Source organism: Megascapheus bottae, chromosome 19, assembly GCF_031878675.1.
Source record: "Megascapheus bottae isolate mThoBot1 chromosome 19, mThoBot2.hap1, whole genome shotgun sequence".
Classification (NCBI taxonomy): Eukaryota; Metazoa; Chordata; class Mammalia; order Rodentia; family Geomyidae; genus Megascapheus; species Megascapheus bottae.
Genome location: NC_143527.1, coordinates 29090695 through 29116523, shown reverse-complemented (window position 1 = coordinate 29116523; position 25829 = coordinate 29090695). Strand labels below are relative to the sequence as shown.

Sequence of the window (25829 nt, the reverse complement as noted above, 5' to 3'; positions counted from 1 at the left end):
GTCAACATTGCCTGAAAATGGCATAGATATCAGTAGAGACGAATAAATCAGTTACAGAGATCTCTGTTTTCAAACACTAAAGAGTCAAGAAGTGATGAATATACATATATATGCTATATATATACAAATAAACAATGTAACTATACAGCCAAAGTAGAGATAATAGTTAGATGATGCTCAGTGTTTTGAACAGTTTTTCTATCTCAAATCATAATGAATTAAAAGGTAATTAAGCTTAAAATTTCTATGGACAATTCCGTCTAAAATCAGGAATAAGACAAGGCTGCCCACTCTCTCCACTCCTCTTTAACATAGCATCAGATTTCCTAGGCAGAGCAATAAGGCAAGAAGCAAGCATAAAGGGGATCCAAATAGGGAAAGAGGAAGTGAAATTTTTCCCTCTTTGCAGATGACATGACTCTGTATTCAAAGAACCATATAGACTCCACTCCTAAGCTGCTTGAGCTGATTCAAAACTTTGGTAAAGAAGCAGGGATAAAATTAACCCTCAAAAATCAACTGCCTTTCTATATGCCAACAGTGAGAGGAACAAGGCAACAATCAGGACAGCAACTCCTTTTGCAATAGCCTCAAAGAAAATAAAGTACCTAGGAATTATCTTAACTAAGAATGTAAAGGACCTTTTTGATGAAAACTTTAAAACCCTGAAAAAGGAAATTAAAGCAGAACTGAGGAAATGAAAAAACCTCCTGTGTTCCTGGATTGGAAGAATCAACATCATGAAAATGGCAATCTTGCCAAGGGCTATTTACAAATTCAACCCGATACCCATCCAGATCCCAATGTCATTCTTTAAAGAAATAGAAGAAGCAATCCAAAATTTCATATAAAATAATAAAAGACCCCGTATAGCAAAAACACTTCTTAGCAGAAAGAACAGCGCAGGAGGAATTTCAATACCAAACTTTAGACTCTATTACAGAACTATAGTGACCAAAACAGCTTGGTAATAGCACAAGAACAGGCCTGAAGACCAATGGAATAGAAATGAGGACCCAGATATTAAACCACAGACTTATGGCCAACTAATCTTTGATAAGGGAGAAAAAAAAAGAGAATCGAAGAAAGATAGCCTGTTCAACAAATGGTGCTGGCAGAACTGGTTAAGCACCTGCAAAAAAAATAAAGTTGAATCCTTCTTTGTCACCCTGTACTAGGATTAACTCCAAATGGATCAAAGACCTCGAGGTAAAAGCAAATATACTGAAAACTTTACAAGAAGGAATAGGAAACACACTAGGTCTCCTTGGCACAGGTCGAAACTTTCTCAATAAGGACCAAGAAACACAACAAATCAGAGAGAAAGTCTGGATAAGTGGAACTGCATTAAACTGCAGAGCTTCTGTATGGCAAAGGACGTAGCTAGTAAATTAATTAGGAAGCCGACAGAATGGGAGAAGATCTTCACTAACCATACAACGGACAAAGGCCTCATATCTAAATACATCAACAGCTCAAAAAATTGAATCTCTCCAAAACTAGTCTCCAAAGAAACAACCATCCCATTAAAAGATGGGCCAAAGACTTAAGAGTCTTCTCTGAAGAAGAAATAAGAATGGCTATAGACACATGAAGAAATGCTCAACATCTCTGGCCATAAAAGAAATGCAAATTAAAACAACTCTAAGATTCCACCTCATTCCAGTTAGAATGGCCAGGATCAAGAAATCTAATAACAACAGATGCTGGATGGGATGTGGACAGGAGGGATCACTACTACGCTGTTGGTGGGAGTGCAAACTCATTCAACCACTATGGAAAGCAGCATGGCAGTTCCTCAAAAAACTAAACATAGAGCTCCCCTATGACCCAGCAATTCCACTACTTGGCATTTACCCAATCGTCCAGAAACAAGGACATACTAAATCCACTAGAACAACGATGTTCATTGCAGCACTATTTACCATAGCAAAGATATGGAACCAGCCCCGATGCCCCGATGTGATATTTATACACAATGGAATTTTATGCTGCTGTCAGAAAGAACAACATTGCCCCATTTGTAAGGAAATGGAAAGACTCAGATAAAATCATATCAAGTGATGTAAGCCAGACTCAAAGGAACATAGGCTCAGTGGTTTCCCTCATTTGTCGTAATCAGTAGAAACCTTGTGCTCTCCTAGCAGAGATTTACAATAGAACAAAATCTAGATACATAAGGCCATATAGTATGACACTAAATGTAAGGACCTCCAGGATATAGAAACAAAAGCCATATTATGAATGATTACTGTCCTTAATGTGCTATGTTATCTCTCATCTCTTTTGGTTATCTCATATTGTTACAGTATTTCACCTTGTTTTCTGATATATTTTATTTATGGTTAATTGGTTATTTGAAATTGTATAGGGAAGGGGGGAAATCAATATGAGCAGCGGGGAGGGGGGAGGTAAATGGGGACCATGACATGAGAAAGGGTATCAATTTTTGTGAAGTAATGCACTTTCTATCTGGTAAATATAATGTATCTATTAATTACAATAAAAATATATGGAAAAAATTTCTATGGACAATATAACAGTTTTTTAAGATTGTAGCCCACATGTTGTTGTGCTACTTCCTACATAAAATAATAGTTTGCCTACTGGCATATATAATTATTTATATAATGTAATATTAGAATATAATTTGAAATTGAAAATAATTTCATTGTACTATCATTATGCTGTCTGTGATCCAAAATGTAAAAATATTGCTCTAAAATGTCTCTTTAGTGGTGGATCCACTCAGAGCAATGCACCTTATGCTTTTATTCGCTCTTCATGTGTAGCTAATTCATGCTTCCTACTTCAGTGACAATCCTTTTTTTTTACCCTAATTGCTACATACTTTATAGGCTTTCTCAGAGGGTGTGCCACAAATTGAACTATTTTTTTGTGTGTATGTGTCATGTGGCTTGAACTCAGCCTGGGTGCTGTCCCTGAGCTCTTCAGCTCACGGCTACTGCCCTATACTTGATCCAAGCCCCACATTCCATTTTCTATAGGTTAATTGGAAATAAATATCTCAGGTCCTTTTGTGCCCGGGGTTGGCTTTGAACTTGAGCCTCAGATCTCAGCCTCCTGAGTAGTTAGGATTACTGGTGTAAGCCACTGTGCCTGATAAACTACGTTTTCTTTACCTCTTTGATGTTTTCTTTGATGAGCTGTCTCCAAATCAGATAAAATGACAGCAAATTCATATTTTGTATGAAAAATACCTAGTCTCACCTACTTGTCCTTAATGAGTCTGTTTTAATGCTTAACCCAGCACACCTCTGTCTATATAATGAGGCTTTCCATAAGGAAAAGAGGCTGTTTTCTAATCATCTTGAATTCCTTCTGCTTTAAATTCGTTATGTTCCTACCACACCACATGAACTCAGTGTATCATTTATATTATTATTGTTATTATCATTATTGTTATTTTTCCCGATCCCTGGGCTTGAATAAGTGCCAAGGCGCTATCCTTGAGATTCATTTCCTCAAAGCTAGCACTGTACCACTTGGGCCACAGTCTCATAGACTGTTCTGTCTGGAATGGCTTTGAACTATGATCTCAGACTCCTGAGTAGCTAGGATTACAGGTATGAGCCGCCAGTACCTGGCTTCTGTGTATGATTAAAAAAACACAGAAGTTACCTCACTGCACATGTATTCTTGTGCCACTTACAGCATGTGATTCAAATCCCAAGTATTCCATCATCCACTTTTACACTTACCCCAGTAGAGGGATAATGGCCAAAAAATGTCAGATCCTAGCTGTCTAGCAAACACGTCCAACATCACCTATGTGCCAGGATGGAGGACAATTTTAAATCTGCTCTTAAGACTTAATAATCCCAGATTAATGTAAGAAAGTTGTTAGCTTTTAAGAAGTACTGCAACTTTCTTTAGAACAAATTCTCCAACTCTCTAATTTAATTAGAATCTTTATAATCATTTTTACTCTGGGATGGGCAATAAACTTGCCTTCTGAAAACTGTATTGGTATATAAACATTACTAAATGTCTCCAATAAAAATGTTTACAAATTCTTCTCTCATAAGAAATCTAGATGCAGAAATCAGGGAGGAAGGGGTAGATGTAGAAGATCAGCAGTAAACCTGAGCTCGATTCCAGAATTCACAATATTTACATGTCAGAGGATATCAAGTCACTTAACGGAAATAAAATGAGTCAAACATGAAGTAATAATTGTCTTTTACAGTGCGACTGTAGGTGTTTGTAATGCTTTTAATCTTTCATCTATTTTCCAAATTTTTGGTAATAAGCATATACTATCAATACAGATAGACAAAATAATGAATTAAACAATTCATCAACAATTAATCAATTCATCAAGGTTAAAAGACATTATTCATTCATCATGTAATGAAAGTCAGGCACAAAGTACACCCAACTGACCAACCTATGGACAATGAGATTATACAAGTTGAAAAGAATTGTTTGAACAAAAGTAGAATTTATAAATCACACAACTGCCTGGACTTTAGGGGCAATTGTATCATGTATTTGAATTTTCACTTTTGACTTCATAAAAATGGTCCTGCTTACCTTACTTACAATAGTTGTTATAATTAATAAATGAAATATTGTTCATTTAGCATTTAGAGAAATAATGCCATATAGAAGAACATTCTCATGTTGACTGGAAAGATCCCTTTGACTAACCTATCCTAGATGTGGCTGTACTTCATTTAGAGTTACAGTTTTAGTTTAGAAGGAGCCACAGAGCATTTACAATAAAATTATAAAGGACAGAAAAATAGAAAATAAGGGCTGGGCACTGGTGGATCATCCCTGGAATCATAGCTACTCAGGAGGCTCAGATCTGAGGATCAAAGTTCAAAGCCAGCCCTGGCATAAAAGCCTGTGAGACTGATCTCCAGTTAAGCACCAGAAAACTGAATGTGTCCCTGTGGCTCAAGTGGTAGAATGGTGGCATTGAGCTGAATTGCTCAGAGACAGCACCCTTGCCCAGAGTTCAAGCCCCCCAAAAAAAAGAATAACAAATAGACTGCTCTGCATAGACAATAAATGATTTAGCTCAGTGTATATAGGCTCATATAAACTAATATTTTGTGACATGAACTCCAACAAATGGAAACAAGAGATTTTTGTTTCTAGTCCTAGGGCTTGAACTCAGGGCCTGAGCACTGTCCTTGGACTTTTTTCTCAAGGCTAGCGCTCTGCCACATGAGCCACAGCACCATTTCGGGCTTTTTCTATGTATGTGGTACCAAGGAATTGAACCTGGGTCTTCATGCATGCATACTAGGAAAGCACTCTACCACTAGGCCAAACTCCTGGCCCAAAACAAGAGATTTTTGTTGTTATTATTACTTCCAGGGCCATGGAAAAAGATCACCATGTGGACAATCCACAGAAATAAAACTAGTATTCTGGGAAATTAATTAATATTCTTTAATGATCAAAACAAAGACATGAATAGAGACAACATGTCAGAGATTTTTTCTACAAAAAATAGAATGGGGCTAGTACTTGTAAGATTTTCTGAAATTGTTTTTAAGAAATTGAGAATGTGAATTAAGTATATATGTAGCTATATAGAACTTATTGAAGTATTTCATTTTCTTGCTCTTTTACAAAATTTTATTATTATCTTTAAGTAGTTGTACAAAGGAGTTGCTACTTAAAAAGCAGTATATCGAATAATAAGTCTTAATCAATGTCACCCTTTTCATCATTCTTCTACATCCCTCCCAATCAGATTTCTAAATTTATGAAATACATATTGAATCTTATGCATTTTCCCCTTCCTCTTTTCATTCTTTTTCTCATCTCTATTCTAAATGTAGTATTTTATCTAGTTCTGAAGATAACATTTAATAATTCATGTATATACTCTACATTAGGATATTGCAGAGGTATTATTATTATTATCATCATTATTATTATCTTTTATTTTGTGCCAGGGGTTTGAATTCAGGGTCTAAACAATGTCCTCCAGCTTTACTACTCAAGCCTGGTGCTCTACCACTTGATCCACAGATCTATTTTTGGCTTTTCACTAGTTAACTTTAGATAAAATTTTCATAAACTTTACTACACATGCTGGCTTCAAACTGAGATTTATAGATCTCAGCCTCATCACTAGCCCAAATTATAGGCATGAGCTACTGGCATCTCTCCTCCTCCTCCTCTTCCTCTTCCTCTTTCTGCTCTTCCTCCTCCTCCTCAGTCTAAATTAAGTTTGAAGATGACATGATAAAATTTCATCATAAATACATTTTTAATTCTAATAAAATAATTCAAAAACAATGTATAATGTGCAATCAATGATTCTCAGAGGTTTAGCTTTACCTATATAATTATATTAAGAAAGATGAATTAATGTATTGAATCAAAGGTGAAAGAAAAATGTTCAAAATCTTTCTGTTAGGCAGTTTATTGTGAACTGTATTTATATCTTTTAATCTTTTCCCTCTATTTAGCCCAACAGCTAATCTCACAAAGTAGTATGGACTAAGACAAAGATCTTTAGGAATGTGCATACCAGCTAGGATATAGTACTCACAAGAAACATTGGCAGGCAGTGTAATGGTCAAAATTGGTGAAACTCAGAAATATATATGGTATTAAAGACAAAGGTTGAATGCCTCAAATTTCAATTAGTTTGATTAATAAAAACAAATTCAGGAGAAAATAGACACAAATACACAGAATCACATTACAGGGAGATACTGAAGTTATGACAGAGTACCATAAATATGGCAATAAATCTCCAAATCAGCTAAGGAGAAAGATTAGAAAACACAAAGCCATATTCTGAAATACAGGGAAGGAAATTAGTGCATGTCCTGTCAATATTCATTTGATTACACAGAATTATTGAATGGAGAGATTTCTACAGTTAGCAGCCAACAGCCTGCAATTCAGTGACTTCTTCAACTCTGAACTGTTAGATGAATTCATGAGGAGAGAAAGGTATAGCCGTATAGCCACTCAACAGACAGGATAAAATGACCTGTATAAAATCACAAGAATAAGGTGACTGGCTGTCTGTATCAAAGTCCAAGTGATCCTTGTTTGAATATGGAAAGTGCATTTTTTAAAAAACAAAATCCATTCAGAAAGGAAAAATATTAGAAAATGTGGTCATGTATACATACCATGCATTGGGATAGAAGAGACAAGAGAATCTGACTTGGTTATCTGGGATGATATCAGAAGGTATCAATCAAATTTTAATCACCTATTTAAGCATGGGTGCTATGAAATACCAATGTGGCTTTCTCAATAGCAAATCATGCCAGACCCATTAAATCGTGTCCCATGATATCAATCAGGTCAAAGAGGCAAGGAAAAATGAGAATGATGATCCATCTCATTTTCAGGAGGTCTTGGAATCTGCTCTTTGTCACGTTTTCATTGACAAACTCGGGATTGTGACCTTAGCCACATTAGTTTTAGGTGAATGTGTGCATAACATGCTCAGATGCTTATCTGAAGGGTGATCATGACCTCAGATTTTACCTGAACTAATATTTTGATGCAGTTCTTACACACTGGTCCAAGGAATTATATCTAACCACAATTACATAACCTGTGTTTAGTAATTTGAAATGTGATCATCAACTCCCCACGTAATTATGAATCAAATTAGCATCAGTAAGAGACATGTATTATGAAGACTATACAACAAATACAAAATATATACTGGGAAGCATTTTTTTTGCCAGTCTTAGGGCTGGAATTCAGGGCCTGCGCAGTGTCCTTGGACTTTCTCAAGAATAGTGCTGCTCTACCACTTGAGCCTCAGCACCACTTCCAGCTTTTTTCTATGTACGTGATACCAAGGAATCGACCCTGGGTCTTCGTGCATACTGGCAAGCATTCTACCACTAGGCCAAACTCCCAGCCCCTTTTTTTCTTAATAACATAAAGAACAGCAACATGATGTTACTTGTACTTAATATACTTCAATGAAAAGAGATGTAAACCAAAAATATATTGAAAGAGATAACCATAAAATGGAAGAGAAAGTAAATCTGGAGGAGGAGGAAGGGACATTTTGTCAGATTCTATTTAGCAGCAGAGAGTAACAAGAACAAATTGAGGAATAAATCAGTAAGCAGTGCCCAGGGCAAGCAAAGAAAGGTATTCACATGTCCTGTAAGATCATTTGGTCAGAACTGTCACAACATGTATATCTCTATTTCCAGGTGAACCTGTAGTTTATATAGTGTTCTTGTTGCAACTATTGTGACAATATTGACAATAAAGATGATCATAAAGTCAGATACAACATTGCTGTTCTTTTTTTAATTTCCTTTTTGTTTTGTTTTGTTTTGCTTTGCTTTCTGAGTAACTGACACATCATTGTAGAAAACATATGTAGGGTCAATTCATGCTGAATAGTTATTAGAAACCATGATAACAAAAGTCATTACACTGCGGTTCAGTTTTGACAGTAAAATTTCTGCAACATTATCACAAATCCTCGTGCATTAGTGCAATGATCCTTACTATAGTTTCATATTAGAATCAAAAGATTGCTGTAGCATGCTTGATACAAAAAGTCAAGCAAGCCAGATTCTTTTCTGCTTTTACAGATTATGTTTTGGCTCTTTTTCTATGTACAACAAGCAGATAGTAGCTTTTTAACATGCACTTTCGTCAATAACCTATGTGTGCATCACCTACACCACTCTTTAAAAGGAGAAAAGGTCCTTAAAATTCCACACAAATGCTGATACCCAACAACAAAGGCAGTACTTCTAAAATTATTTTTAGAAGTGACCCAATCTAACAAAAGTCTAAACGCTATAATATGCAATGCATTATCGTTAATCTTATTTTCAGATTTTTGTCAGTGCTGTGTATATAATTTTTCAAGTCATTATTTACTATGATGGCACAGTATGTGTTTTAAAAAGAATATTTGCTGCATTTAAGATTGCTAGACTAGGAAAGCTGTGACAGGCATTCTTCATCTGGCAAGAGGAAAATACTTGAAATGTCTATCTGATCTCAATATCACATCACTGTTTCACACTTTAGAGCTTCTTTCTAGGCTTTCAATGTATTAGTCTCAAACTGTGTATGTATATGTTGTGTTTCATGTGTGTGTGTGTGTGTGTGTGTGTGTGTGTGTGTGTGTGTGTGTTGGTTGTGGAACTTGAACTTAGGGCCTGGGTGCTGTATCTGAGCTTTTCCACTCAAGGTTAGTGCTCTACCATTTTGAGCCACAGCTCCACTTCTTGTTTTCTGGTGGTTAACTAGAATTAAGTGTCACAGACTAGCTAGGCTTTAAGTCTGAGTCACTGCCCAGCTGTATCATACTTTCTACCCCCATTATGTGGAACATTTATCCTAACTTATTCTGAAACTATGTAAAGTATTTGCGTTTTCAGGACATGCATTTTTTTTTATTGTCTCCTCCATCTTTTATAAAACATCATGGGTTTCAAGAAAGGGTCTAGTGACATTTAATATTTGTGCTTATCTAGAAACTTGTATGTCGTTTCAGGTACTGTAGGTGGTGTTAGTAATATAAGAAGTACATTAATCTTTTTTATTCATGTGTCCTTTTAAATTCTACCTTAGGCCTAATCATACATGTGTACTCACATGCTGTGTGTGTGTGTGAGTGTGTGTGTGTGTGTGTGTGTGTGTGTGTGTGTGTGTCTATGTCTGTGTGTTTAATTGGAGATAAGAGTCTCATGGACTTTCCTGCCTGGGCTAGCATCAAACTACAATCCTCAGATCTCAGCCTCCTATGTAGCTAGGATTAAAGACATGAGCCAGCGCCCTGAATAAATGTAATTTTAATATAAAGATTTCTCCTATTCTCTCTCTCTCTCTCTCTCTCTCTCTCTCTATATATATATATATATATGTATATACATACATGTATATATGTTCTATATTTTTGAAGTTTAACATCATGTATGGGGAATACATGTTTAATACCATATATAAAAGTAATTTCATGAGAAGAAAGGCCCTAGAGAGATAATAGGAATTTCATGACCAATAGAGTTAACAGATTCCAAAAATTTTATTTATTGAAATATAGTTTAACTCCTGAAGAAGGGGATAAATGATACTGTGTCACATTGTGCAGATAGATTGGTAGATATACAGACAGACAGATGTGTTCAGGCTGTCTTGTATAGTTAAGGATATTAAGCATCCATGTTTCACTAGATTCTAGGAACAGCTACAAATGTCTTTAGACACTTCCAGATAACTTGGAGAACAAGATACCAGATACCTTGGGGAACAAAATACAAATTTTGTGAGAGCCACAAGATAGATGTAAAATTTAATTAGGAATATATATATATAAATATGTGAAATATAGATTTGAAAGTTTCACCTTGACTGACTTTGATCTACCAGGGATCCTTTGCCATAACTTTTAAAATGTTGCTAATATCAAAACTTGCTCATTGCTATGTAACTCCACCAAAGTAATCTGTTTTCAACACTGCATGAAAGGTACATAAATCTATATTCCACTCAAAAATGGACCTGACCCGAGAAAATGGTTTGATTTTATTTAAACTTCTCTAAAAAAGAATCCAAAAATAAAGTTTAGCCATTTCTCATTGAAGCTTATATAATGGAAATAAAACAACTGACCACCAGTTGTCTACTATAATTACATGAATCACGAAAAGTTTTTGAGAACTTTTCAAAGAAAGGGATGATAGGAATTTAATGGAAGCTTCTCAGGTCTAGAAAGTGAGTAACCCTTTAGAGCAAACATGTAGACATACACATGTGTTTCCTATGAAATAGAAGTCAAAGGAATTTTAGTGTTGTATATGAGTGTGTATTATATAGAAAGAGTGTGTGTGCACATGTCACAAGTATTTGTGTTCTAAGAAGTAGAAGTTTTAAGCAAAAAACAACTGGAAATGTTTATGATTTTCCTATGTATGAAATGAATTTCTTTCTATAGTTAGACAACCACTGAGAAATCACCACCCAAAGCAGAATTTTATATGCCAGGTAACAAGCATTAGGAAACACTTATAAAAATGACAACTAAAGCTACTTACACATTCCTCTAGAAAAATAATGTTATCATTGCTAGAATCGATTTTGTCTTCAGTCTAAATCAATTCACATTTGAAAACTGATGAAAGAGAAAAAAAGGTAAGAAGAGACACAGATAATAAAAGTTTTTGAGAGTCTGCAATGGGAATTGCACTCAACAAGACAAAGCCATGCAGACTCATTTGCAAAAACAGATGATTCTTCCATGGGTGGCATAAAGAGGGGCTGCAGAAGGTCTCTGATTCTCTGTACAGTCTAGGAAAGAATCCTCCCCACCCCTTCAGGGACCTGGTCTTGAGCAGTGAGGTAGAGACAGGATAGCATACTCCTCCTCGGTATACTTTTGCATCCATGGCAGAATGAGTGATGTTTGATTTTGATTAACTTAAGGAATAAGTCCTGTGAAGTTCCAAGTGTCTCAATATGCAACACCAACTAATGTAGTACTAAGATTATGTAGTAGGTGGATGTAGAAACACTCGAGTGTCACCTCAAATTTCAATGCAGTTAATCCTACTCTACTTGTGTGGTCTTCTGTCACATTTAACCGTATTTCCATGTCTTCCACCGGGGATCATAACAGCAATGATAGAAAATATTCCAGGATTATCGAGGAACATTTAAAAAGAGAATGATTTTAGAGTCAGGCACTGGTGGCTCATGCCTGTACTCCTAGATACTCAGGAGGCTGAGACCTGAGGATTAAGGTTTAAAAGCCAGCCTGGGAAGGAAAGTCCAAGACTCTTATCACTAATCAATCATCAAAAAGTTTTAAGTTGAACTTTGGCTCATGTAGTAGAGTGAAAAACCTTTTATTGCCTTGCACAAAAAGCTATGGGAAAGCACCCTGAGTTCAAGCCTCACTACCAGCACATACATAAAAATGTGGGTGCATGTGTGTGCGCGTGTACATACACAGTATTCACAAATTTCCTAGCACACAATGTAGACATCTTGATATACATAAGTAATAAATATTGATTGGTTTTGAAACAATTTTTATTCTGCTAGTTAAAAATCACTTGTATTTGAAGCAGGAAAGGGTTAACTTTATAAGTGGGCATGAAATAATTTAAAAATGTCCTTAAACTAGTTTTGGAAGAGATCTAGTTTTCAGCCAACAGACCACATCAGCATTTCCATGCAGGTTAGAGTTTTTGTGGATCTAGGAACAACAGGTGAAACTAAAAACAAATACCTGGTGATTTCATCAAAATACTCATGGATATTTCTAAGACAATATTTAAAAATACATTGATGATTTCCTTGTGAGAATGTCTATATTTATGTAGAGGTGAAGCCTGGCTTCAAGACTATTTTTTCCTTCATTCCTTTCTAGTTTTTAATTTTGACATATGAGAAGTTTTAGATTGGATTCTATTCCATCGTTACCCATGAACAGGGAAAATAAGAATTTTGCATAATTGCTTTTGCTTCTGTCTGATTTTTAGAGGGGAAAGACTTTTCACTGCAAATATTCAAAATACAGAGAAGTACCAGGAAAACACAGGCAGATAAAGCAACATTACAATGTCCTAATAGTTGCAACATCTGTGTCAACCTCATGCTGAGGAAGTGGACATTGTTTGTATCTTATTCTTCCATCAACTTCTCTTGGCCTAAAACTAAAAGTACAATATTGCATAACTCGTGTAAAGAGAATTATAACACCTGAATATCACAATTCCTAAAATACAATTAGTTATTGTGCCCAAACGGATTCTAGTTGTCACCAAAGTTAATCAGAAAACCAAAAGATATACAGAATTCCTAAAGTATATGTCAACTATTTTATTTGACAAGGGAATTCTACAAGGGAAACAGAGATCAATGCTTTTGCATACCTCAAACTGAACTGGCAAGAGGAATAACACCTATGTATATCAGAACAGCTGCAATATCAGTGCAATGGACTAAAATAAGTAAAGGACTTTCTCAGTTTTGATGGTCAAATTCCATCTCGTAAGCAGTGTATTAGCTGCTAATGACATACGATGTCTTACTGACAGGTTTAACAGCATCAATAAGGCCTCTCTGTCCACTGCAGCAAATTGATCCTACATGACACTGACAAGGGCAGCTTGCACTTAATGACCTCCGTTGCTGAAGGATGGAGATGAAAAATGACTGGAAGTCCAAATAAATCTTTGAAAGTTTCCCTGAAACAGGTGTGCTAAAAGTGATTCGTCTGAGGAATCACAAACATAAACCTTCTTTCCTAGCATTTGCCATTGCCTTTTGTGCCAGATCTCACTCTTTGTACCTAGCAACAGATTTGCTCTTATTCATGAAACTAGAATAAGACTAAAAGCCATGGTGTTAGGGTTTTCACTGGAGATCTATGAGTCTCCAAATTTTACTCAGGGATTTCATATATTTAAAACAACTACAATGAACATATAGACACTTGATTTTTTTTTTTTTTTTGGCCAGTCCTGGGGCTGGAACTCAGGGCCGGGGCCTTATTCCTGAGCCTCTTTTGCTCAAGGCTAGCACTCTACCACTTGAGCCACTGTACTTCTTTCAGCTTTTTCTGTTTATGCAGTACTGAGGAAGAATCAAACCCAGGGCTTCATGCATGCTAGACAAATACTCTACCTCTAGCTACATTCCCAGCCCTAGAAACAAGTTTTTTTATTCTCCCCATAACAATGGATGACTTCCTCCTTTGCAGTGATTAGCAATCCATAGGATCTTTAGGATCCCACTAGCAATGCCACCTACAGGAAATGATTGAATAAGTACTCCACAGATACAGATAGACTCTTTCCTTACATCCTATTCACTTATTTGAGGACACTAAGACTTGGGCAGGGTAGATGTATTTTCAATTCTTCCTCAAATCCTTTAATTTTTGACCTACTTTTATTATTTCAGTACATATCTGTAAAAGAAGATGCATCTTTCTTCTACTCAATATAATTGGAAGCTCTCTAATTTGAGTAAGTGGAGGAGAAACAGAGTGAAATTTATAAGCAGCATACAGGTGAGTGAAACAATTACTTACAGTTATATAATAATCCTTTCATTTTGAAGTAAATGATTACTAATGTATCTTTTTATATTCCTTACCAATTATGCCGGGAGGTCACCCTGCCAGCAGAGATGAGAAAACTTCACTCTTACATCATAGACGAGAATACTAAGACTTGAAAGCATTAAGTAATTTGCCAAGATAGTGAAACTAGATATTGGACTCAAATCTTTGTTTTCTTCCTTTCCTAAATTTCCACAATGTGAGTTAATTACATTGTTGAATGTCACAGTAATACGAAAACTACCTATAGGAGAAAAGATCTTTCAGAATTATGGAAATTTATTATTTTTAAAATCGTGCATCTACATTCAGTATTTTGAGTCAAGTCTGAGGGACAAATACTGGAAAGAAAATTTTATTTTCTCACTTGACAATTTACTGTAAGTTTGCAATAAGCAGCAAAAGAAAGAAGGGAAAACCAATACCTGCTTCTTGTCCTTAACTGAGGTATGCAGTGACAGCTGTCTGTCGAACATACTGAAGTAAGAGTCCTTTTCCTTTAAGTAAATAATCTGAGCCTTCTGATACTTTTGAGCTAAGCGATAGTTTTCTTCCAGCAAATCGTCTTGTGTTTTCTAGAGGAGAAGCATACATAGTTAAAATCACATTTACATTTGTTTCCTTTGCTTCTATCTTTTGAATTAGCAAAAAGGCATAACATAAACTGTAGCAAAAGAGCAAAACAATCAACACATGTCTGCTCTGACACCGATGTCCCCCTTGGGTTTACTCATTTTCTTTCTTGGTGCAGTTCCATGTGATCAGAGTGTGTCTGTCCCTTTTCCTTTGTCCCTGCCCTCTGGTCCTTCTTGGGAGTTGGGCAAACCCCGCTCAGCACCAGTGGCCTTCTTGGATTTCCACTCTGTGTTCCTTTCTTTCCCTTCCCCCACTATGCGCTCAAATAGAATACACTTCTATGCTTAGAACTGGATCTCCAGGGGTGGAGGGAGGGAAAGGAGGACCAAGACATGAGAAAGGGTATCAATGTTTTTGACGTAATACACATTTTATTTGGTGAATATAATGTAACCCTTCTATTAATTACAATAAAATATATGAAAAAAAAAAGAACTGGATCTCTGACAGCTTCAGAGTACTGGTATTCACAGACTCAAAGACAAGAGGGAAGTGTGGAAGACCAAGAATCATGAACCTTTAGAGGTACCCAAAGTTTCCTTATCAATATATTTTAGCCACATTATTTTGTATTTTATATTTGGAGATGTTATAACATAACAAAATCCTCTGTGACTAAATTAAGTGTGTGTCAAATCCAATACAAAATCTTTAGAAAATAACTTTGCACCAATCATTCACTGCCCATTGACCGTCTGGGACTATCTATAATTCTAAGTTAGATGCATAAATTTATTTCAGTTAATAACTCCTGTCATAAGTTTCTCTCACAGAAAACTTTTCTTTGAAAAATAGAGAATTTATCAGCCAAGTTGAGTGACCGTCATAGCAATTTATACTCATGGCTTCCATTTTTTCCAAATTTACTCTAAATGAAAACACATGGAAAGCTTAACCTACTATAGTGTTATTCACAATAGTAAAGAAAAAGAATATCAAACCCATAGACTCAGATTAAAAGCAAATGATAATTATTTATGAGACAAAAATAACCATTGTGTGCCAGTGAAGATATTTCTTTGTGAAAGTTGCCATCATATCAATGCTTTAATATAGTTGTTAGAAATGTATGTGGTATGAGGGTATACATAATAAATGTAAATCTGCACAAAATTGCCTGTACAAATATTTTCATATATATATATACATATATATATAGTGTATGTGTGTGTGTGTGTGTGTGTATGAAGATTTATTAAGGCCAGCAAATCTTTGTCTCATGAAATCCTGCTGTCCGTGTTGATCCGTAGTGATTTATACATTGCCATAGGTATTCTTCAAAAAGCCAAAATGATAAACAGAGATCCATTTCCTATGCCCTTGTCCTAATTCTAGTCAAATACTTCAAAACTTTTAAACTGGAAAACTTGACTGAAATCACATTGAACTATCTTTTATTAGAAGAACCACATTCTATCCCTATTTCTATGTAATCGGATAGTCGCTTTTTAATATTTTTTGGATGCCTGAATGATAATATTAAAATCTAATGCTTCAGTGACAGGCCTGTAACACCAATAAATGTTCTTCTGGAGACAGAGGGAGATATCATTTTGATTCACCACAGGCAAGAATTTACAAATAAAACTAATTTTGAATGTTAACCTTTGAGTCCTCCACAGAGTAGATAAAAACTGAATCTAACATAGTCACTGTAAAGAGAAAGACCATTACTCCGGACAGTAAATTAATTTTAATTGTCTATACACCATAATAGGATAATAAGAAAATGATCATAAAAGTTAGAATGGAAGTCATGCTAACATTAGGACAGAGAGTATTTGCTATAGCCATGCTTTAGTCTAAGAAGGCTATATTGACTGAATTTATTCTCACATCAATTGTTTGGAATGTTATATAATTACTCTCTTTTTATGGATAAAGAAGACAAGGCAAGTATAGTAGTATATTGTAGTTTCCAAGAAGGGTTACAGAAATGTTTTCAGTCTCATGCCTTTTTCCAAAAATTTGTCACTTGATTTAATAGTGGTATTCCCTTTCCTGGATTTTTGGTAATCAAGTACAGTAGGAACAATGCTATGACTTCTCAATCTCCTTTATAGAAAACAAAAGGTATCTGAGTCATTCTCTCCTTCTCTCTCTCTCTCTCCCTCCCTCTTTCCTTCCCTCCCTCCCCCACCCCCCCTCTCTCTTTCTGAGTGCGTTTTCCTAGTCACTGTAGTGATAAGTATCCAAGCTCCATGGAAAGACCTTGAGTAAGTGAACCAGTAAATCATCCTCACACAGGGCTTAGTTATCATCATCTACTGTGAGTGAATGAATCATGTAGAGAAGCCATAGTTTCATCTCCAAGTTGTCTATCTATGGACTAGAAGATACGAAATAGAGGCAATCCATTCTTCTTGTGCTCTCTACAAGTACAGAGTACCATACACATAACAAACACTGCACCATGAAGTTTTCAGATGTTTGTTAGATGACCGTCACAAGGGAAATACCTTATAGCTCATTCAAGGCAGCACAGCTACTAGGTGAAGAATCTAGGGTCTGCATCCAGGCAGACTGGTCCAAAACTCTTTAACCATTGTATAAGTCTTCATAACACAAGCCACTACTCTTAAACACTGTACAGTGCTGTCATCATAAAACCTAATAGCCTCCAGTAATTAAAACAAATAATTTAGACCCTTGTTTTGAATTCATTTCCACCCAATATCTGTGTCACAATAATTTAATTAATGCATAGTCTATTTAGATGAAATAGGCTGCTAAGGAAAGTTAGAACTTGCTCTTTTGAAACCACTTTTCATGTGATGGTTATATATAATTAGTCTCCTTTCTTATCTACCTGATTACACATTCCAAAATTTGATTAGACATAGTACGTTCATTGGCAAGGCCAGATCCGTAGACCTTCTAAGCTGAGTCTTGGGGCTGTGATAGGTATAGTAAAGTAATGCTAATAGAGAGTAGCTAATATCCAGACAGAGAAAGCCTCATGTCACATGAACTACAGAAGATGGACTAACTGCAAAAGGAGATTATAAGAGAAACATTTCAAACATTCTAGAGAAGTCATTACAATTAAAGCATATATACAGTACTAAACATACAGAAATCTACATAGATTCCTATAAAGTTACCATGTTTATAATTCAAATTAATGCGTCACTTATACTCTCATATATTCTATTGTCTGTTCTGGGCCTTGAACCATGGACCTGGGTGCTGTCTCTGAGCTCCTTTTGCTCAAGACTAGCACTCTTCCATTTGAGCTACAGCACCATTTCTGGCTCCGTGTGTGTGTGTGTGTGTGTGTGTGTGTGTGTGTGTGTGTGTGTGTGTGTGTGAATAATAGGAGATGAGTTTCATAAACTTTCCTGCGCTGGCTGACTTCTAAGCACAGTCCTCATGCCTCAGTCTCCTGAGAGGCTAGACTTACATGCCTGAGCCATCGGAACCTAGCCTCATTTGTTCCTAACACTGGCATTTATTTGATCCAGTTCACTAGGTGGAGGACCCAAGTCCTTCTTCAATTATGCATGGTAAGGATGTTGTCAGCTCTAATTCTAATCCTCTTGTCCTGGGGTAATTATCTGCTGCCTTTTCTCCTGATCTTTTCTGATGATCTGTCTGTCATCTCAGGATTCTTGGTTATTAATAGTATACTGTAGACTGCTCCTGACTTTCTCGTATCTCACAGGGGGTGCTTCTGACTCTCACTGACTTCTCTATGTTTTCACAGGCTGCACCACATTTCTGTTTACTCCCACAGTTGGAAAACATTGACTTCCTGCCAGAACTACCATCAAACAAATGTGTATTTCTAGTATTTATTGATGAATTTTACTCCAGAGCACCCTGACATCTAGCTTTTCATTCATTTACTTATTTGTTTATTCAGCCTTTTTTTTCACTCAAAACTTTCAGTAAATTAATTCAAGGGTCCATCTCAAAGGCTAGCCCAGGTATTAAAAAGGATAAAATGCAACCTTGTTTACTATGGATTATAAGCCAGCATGGAAGGGGGAAGAAGTTTTCAAAACGTAGTTTTGGTACATGGAATTGGTTTTTTAAGGAGGAGAAGCAGGATAAAAAGGGGCTTAATAGAAGGAGAACTCTGACATCTGAATCTAAAGAGTCAAGTTAATTGCAAGGGGTAGAGCTATTCTGTTTCATGGGTGAGGCTACACATACGCAAATGTAGAAGAGTTTGAGTCAAAAGAAATATTTTCTTGGCCCCTTTAGGATTGTCAACTTGATGCCACCTGATTTATGAGTTAAATATTCATAGGTGATGTTGAACATTTTGCTATCTCTCGACTTCATTACTAGTGTTAGAATGGTGAGATATTCATATACTTCGTACCAAAGTGATACATAGCATTGTGGCTAATCCCCAGTTCTCATGATCAATGTTGCACTGTTATGGTCCTGTACACATGTTCATGCATTCATCTGTTATGATTTCAAAATGAAATGGCTCTTGTTGAATGGCTAAACCCCAGCTAGTGACTCTAATATGGGAGGAGGCAGAAACTTCAGGAGGTAGAGCCTATTTGGAGAAAGGAAGGATGTTCTTGAGGCAGTATCTTGTCCCTGGCCCTTTCTCCTACCTCTCTGCTTCCTGGCCAACATGAGGTGAACAGTCTTGTTCTTCCACATCTTTCTGCCATACTTTTTGAACCCACCATTCAACCACGAGGCAAAACAACCCCATTTAATTTTAAACTGTGCCTTTCAAATATTTGTCTGATGAAAAAGCCAACACACCATAAGTTGAAATTTGCAATATGTTTTCGGCACATATCTACCGGTGTAGGCAATTGACTGTCGATTTTGCATGCCATGATTCTTGGATGTCATTAGAACAAGCATCCATACTAAGACTCACTGTCAATGTGTGGGAGATAAGCAGGATATATGTATCACAGAATTGGGGGTGCCACATTTTCTGTGTAAGCAATATTGTTTCAAAAGTGTCTCCTTTCATCACAGGTATTACCACAGAATGATCCAGATGCACACCATTTCGCTTAAAATACAGGAGAGCTGGAGAAAAAATTTATTAGGTGAATCACCTACTATGTGTGCAGAGGCATTATTGCTTGGCTGCTTCCTTAAAATCCATATGCCAATTACCACCCACAGCAAGAGTTCTCCCAGTGTTCCAGAGCGGAAAGTTTTTAAGAATGATATGTGTCGATACCCAGAAGCCTCAAAGGACCAAATAACTATTTTAACTCTCACGGGACCCACTTTCTTGTCTGTGCTGCCATGGAAACCGGTCTCCTGTCCAACTTCAATTCTCCGATAATTAGTCTTAAAAGAACATTCTTTATTGGTAAATGAAAAAAATCAGCCTTTTTATCAAGGTTGTCTCATGACTCATTCTAAAAATTATTGTATCAAAATGTTTTGTATTTATACAATTCAAAGACAACTGGTATATATGCAAAGCCCTCTGAGGGACCCTATAGGGGGGGTCTAAAAGCATTTTTAAGATATTGCTTTATAAAGGTTTGTCTAGAGACAGCTTCCCAGCAAAGCTGTCCCTGCCAGGGTTCAGAGAAACACTTTAATTACCCTACTGTACTAAAATATGTAACTACACACAGGTTTCCTTTATGTTACATGTCTTACTGGGTTACAGATATTGGTATTGCTGCCTTTAGTTTATTCCTAAAATTTACTGAATGGATCTTATGGCATTGCTTCTCAGAGTTCCAAACAGAGCCCTGGAGAATTTATGAATACTTTCTATTAACTTTGCTTGTTCCTTGTTAAGTTTGTCATTGTTCATTGTGTATATGTGACTAGGGTTTTTTTATACTACAGGGGAAAAAAATCACACAGTTGTAATCAGATAAGGAAATGGAGACTTGCACACAGCTTACTGCATCAGAACATATTATACACAAATAAGGACAAAAGTCACATTGTTTCTATGACAGAAAATTTTAAGTGAAGGGGTGGATAACAAGATTTCAGGAGGAGTCTCTTGATAAATAGATTTTTGGAGATAGTCCATCTAAAGGACTCTGTAGTTTCAGGAGAAAAACTTGACTCTGACATACTAATGCTTTTCAACTATTAAAAAAGTGCCTGATTAATATGGGTGTGGAATCACAAGGAAAGGAGAATATTTATCTCCATTGAGTCTAGGTTTCTTGTATAATTACTCAATGGATTTAGGAAAACTTTGCCTAAGTGCCACTTACATTGGCATGGACACTTACATTCTGCATGGACACTTTTCTTTTATGATTGTACACACCCTCGGAAGCATTTGATTCCACAAATCACAGCAATAATCATACAATCAAATCATGCAAAAATTAATGTCACCTGATCTTTATTTTTTCAAGTCAAACTACATGATTATTATATTATAACTACATGGTTATTATATTATTATATGAAATATGACATTTATATCTTAGAATAATTCCTGAGTGTGGTATAATGTCAGCAATGACTGACACAACAATTCCTATATTTAGTTTTTAATTTTAGTCCTGAACATATGCTTTGATTTTAAAAAAATATTTTGCATTAACTGAAATACCGTAGATTCAGATGAGAACTACAATTCCTTACAAAGGAATAAAATAAACACTAGGAAGTGGGTTTTTAAAGGGATCAAGTAGGGTCAGGGAAGGGGAATAGATGAGTGAAGAGAGAAAGAATGCAGTAAAAATTCAATCTCCTTCAAAATTAAGAAAAACAAGGGAAAGGGTGGATTGAGAGGGATAGGTGAGAAGACTAAAAAGTGTGACATTGGTCAAGATGCATTTCATTCACAAAAGCGCAATTGAATGGAAACACCTGTTTTTAACTTTTTAATATGACTGTTCAATATAATAAAATATTTTTTAAAATGTTGTCCACTCATCCAAAAATTGTGACTCGGAAGCATACTTACATATCATTTCCTTGTTAATTATTTCTATGTATTTTTTCATAGTTTGGGGGGAGGGTAGGAGAGGGCTGCTGTTTTAATATTGTGGTGGAAAAACCTAAGGAGTCCTTTCCTTCTCCTTTGCACCTCCTGATATGAGTAGTTTAAGATTTCGAAAGGTTTCCTATTTACTCACATTTTAATGATATACATTTCTACTTCAGTGGTGGAAAAGGCTGATCAGTCACAAAAAGGTCAGTTAACACTAAATAGACCCTTTCTTTATGTAATTACAAAGAATAATCTCCTCGTGCTGGTAGCACCGCACATAGAGTGGGTGATGCAGAGAATTAATGCGCTGCCTTGTTGGCCCATGGGATACAGATTCGAATACAATAACCACAACTTATTCTAATTACGCAGCTTTAAAAGGTCATCAGTGAAAAGAGTTAAGGAATTACCAACTAATGTTATCATAAAGTAATAATGTAGTATCTAAATGCAGAGACTGTAAGAGCAGTAACCAGAAACTTCTGTACAAATGGATAGGCGAACTGATCGAAGAAGTTCCAGGATATGTAGTATGGTAGAATTGAGAATATTCTGCAGAATTAAAAAATGTATTTGCCACATGTCATTGATGTGGTCAGGCTTCCTGACCACACCGTGTATTTGAAGGAAGTGCTTATTTTTTTCATTCTTTTATAGGTCACTGTTACATTATGTTATACCAACATTTGATTTATTGTAAAAGTCTGTTTGTTAATTAAATAACATTCTGACAATCTTATATACAAAATTACAAAGTGGTTCATGAAGAAGAAACTGGAAGCCTCTCTTCAGAACCACTAAAAATTTTATTTTCAAATTCATCACCATGAGGCACAAGTACTTTGCCCTAGAAATTAACAACAAAGAAAGTTCTTTTTTTTCTTTTTTTTGTGGGTCATTGGGCTTGAACTTGGCCTGGCTGCTGTCCCTGACCTCTTCAGCTCAAGGCTTCTGACCTACCCTCCAGTCAAGCTCCACTTCCCATTTCCTAGAGGTTAACTGGAGATAAAAGTCTCAGGTGCTTTTGTGTCTGGGCTGGCTTTAAGCCTTGATCCTCAGATCTCAGCCTTCTGAGTAGCTAGGTTTACAGGTGTGAGCTACCATGCCTGGCAACAAACAAAAATTCTTACATTAATAGTGAGGACACAAAAACCAAGGAAGTCAATGCTTCATCCTGTGTACGTGACGCAGGATCCTGCATTAAGGTTAGGTCCAGTCTGCTTTCATTCCAACACCCTTTCTGAATCTACATCAGTTTTCTAATCTCAGATTTATAAATTGCAAGGTTCTTAAAATTCTAGGAAGATGTGTAGAATTCCCTAACTTCTGAAATGCATGTATGTTCCAAAAGAACTGAATAAAGCTAGAGAAATGTATTTTTGAAGTTCAAAAATAACTCTGTGTCACTTAGTTGGGAATGTCGAGCAGAAAACATTAGGTCTATGGTCACAGAGTTCCAAGATATGAGTACAGAGAACAGATTACAGTCTAATAAAATATCCTCATGAATAGGATTTTTACTGATGCTTTTATTCTCTTTACTGTTCTCAGCTAGATGCTCCTCTTATTGGAAAAGAAGAGGCTGTCATTTTGTGTAGTCGTTTGATATTTTTGCTTACACTGAGACACTTCCTCATCCTTGCAAAGCATTTCAAGTATTAGTAGAATTTGAAATACCTGAAGCAATTTTCTATAGATGCTCATCTTGGGATGGGTCTACTTTATAAAATAACTTAATCCCAGTATGGAAAATGAATCATATTTTTTCTTAGCCCAGGGATAACAAATTATGGCTCAGTAGCCAAATCCAGTCCTGCTACCTGCTTTTACAAATACCATGGAAATCTGCATAGCAATCCAAAGAATTGAACACACACAAATTGTAGCAAAAGTGCATGGTCTTTAAAATACAGAGTTGAACGTAGAAATGAAAAAAGAATGATAAATATTGCATAATTTGCAATGAAAGTATCAGTGGATGACTAAAGAGAATGAAAAATTAAGAATGTTAAGGGAAAATTGATAAATAAAGTTGTTATTCTGAGAATATGACTCATGTATTCAAGAATGTTGGGCTGTCTTAAATGATTAAGTGAATGGAAGATTGCATCTTAAAGGTTAGTCCCCAAGGGTTTAACACACATGCATGCATGCATGCATACATACATACATACATACATACATACATACATACATACATACATACACACGGTAATAAGTACTACATGGCTGTGGTATTCATTCTATTAATCAGCCATGACGTGAGCAACTGAGAGGTAAACAAAATCCATTACTCTAACTAGATAGCAAATTCATGACAGCTTCTTTCTCTGCCATCTTTTCCTCTACGTATTTCTTTTTGTCTTTCTGCCATTTATTCCACACTTTTCAAGCCTGAAACAATCAACATCTAAGGTCTTGCTATATTATCATCCCATTTCCCTCCTGCAGACACTGTCTTCTGTTCCTATCATGGCTTCTTCATTGTATGCTTTTCTTTTGTTTTTGGTTTAGATATCACAGTTTGTAAGTATTAGTATGCTAAAAACTTAAAAATAGGAACTGCTGAATGATTTCTCAGGTTAGCAGGAAAAAGTGGGAACACCATAGTCATATACTCACACAAATAATTACATATATGAGAAATGCAATTTTAATTTTATTTATGCACCATTATTATCACTATTTTTGTCAGTACTGAGAGTTTAAACTTGCTCCATTTGCTTTTCTGTGCTGGTGCATGACCATGTGAGTCTTGCCTAAAGCCCATTTGATTTTTGTTGTTTATTCTGGAGATAAAATTTTGTGGAATTTTCTGCCTTTGAATCTTGGTCCTCCAGATTTCAGCCTCCAGACTAGAAGGATTGAAAATGTGAGCCACTTAATGCTCAGCTAAGAATATGTTTTTGAATGACTCTAGATATTCAGAGAGTTAGAGACTGAAAAGTACAAGGGGGAATCCCAATACAAGGCTTGTCAAAGTCTTTGTACATAGCTAAGTGTATGAAGATTAGTATTGCCAACTTAGAAAGCAAGCACAAGCTCAGGAAAAGTAAGAGTTTTAAATTTAGCTTTAGGTGTTTTGTTACTGAAATCACTACGTTTGATCCTGGCTAAGTATCTTGTATTAAGTTCCCTGCTTAGGTTTGTTCCATATTAACTTCTTGCTCTCATGCACAGTACTACCATTCAGGTGAATAGATGAATGAAAGCTCATCAACCGCATACCACCGTGAGTACACAAGCATCTGTGCATGTGGGTGGACTAAATATTAATCATTCTGTTTTTAAAGTATCCACTTAAGAAAGTGTACATAAATAAGGAGATTTTTTTCTAGAGGATTATACAGGCTGAGTAGCATTTTGTGTGTACATGGGTTTTTTTTTCTCTGTAAGGGAAAAAAGGTCTTACAATTCATGTTTGCCACATAAAAAACATAGGAATCTATCCATTTACATTTTGACTGAGAAAAATAATAAGGTTTCCACTTCTTTAAATCCTAGTTTCCAAAAGCATATTACTGTATAATCTCTCTGTGTTACATTCCAGTTTACTTGCAGGTTTTCCTTGGAAGACTAACAGAAATCTAAACTACCTGCTTTGCTGCCTTTCTACACTTTGCTAAGCTGTGTTCTCAAAACTCAGGAGATTAACATTTCAAAAAATAGTAAGAGAGTCTTGCATGAAATGAGTATAGTTGATTTTTTTAAATTACAGAGGCTCTTCACAGATGCATATAAATATAAAACCTTTAAGAGAAGTGACAACTGTCAATCAGAATACAAAAGTAATATGCAAATTTTCTTGCCCTAAAAATTTTCTACAACTAAAACATAGTTCCTTCTTTTTTTTCATCTATTTTCATTGTAATTAATAGAAGGGTTACATTATATTCACCAGATAGAAGGTGCATTACTTCACAAACATTAATACCCTTTCTCATGTCTTGGTCCATATTTCCCTTCCCCCACCCCCATACCTCATCTTGTTTTCCCCCCTTCCCTATCTGATTTCAAATAACCAAATAAGTATATATATAATATATCAGTTAGCAAGGTAAAATACTGTAACAATATGAGATAACCAAGGGACAGCAAAAGAGATGAGAAATAACATAGTACATTAAGGACAACAATTACTCATTATATGGCTTTTGTTTCTATATCCTGGAGGTCCTTTCATTTAGCGTCATACTATATAAAACATAC

General features: G+C 35.8%; 1 protein-coding gene across 1 annotated transcript in view; it reads right to left on the bottom strand.

Annotated features, from left to right (window-relative positions):
* Positions 1 to 25829, bottom strand: part of Ccdc178 (coiled-coil domain containing 178) — a 287520-nt gene that overhangs the window by 79839 nt on the left and 181852 nt on the right. The window contains exon 20 of the mRNA XM_090353276.1: positions 14497 to 14646. Within this exon, the coding sequence (XP_090209402.1) occupies positions 14497 to 14646 (150 nt within the window). The remainder of the gene's footprint in view (positions 1 to 14496; positions 14647 to 25829) is intronic.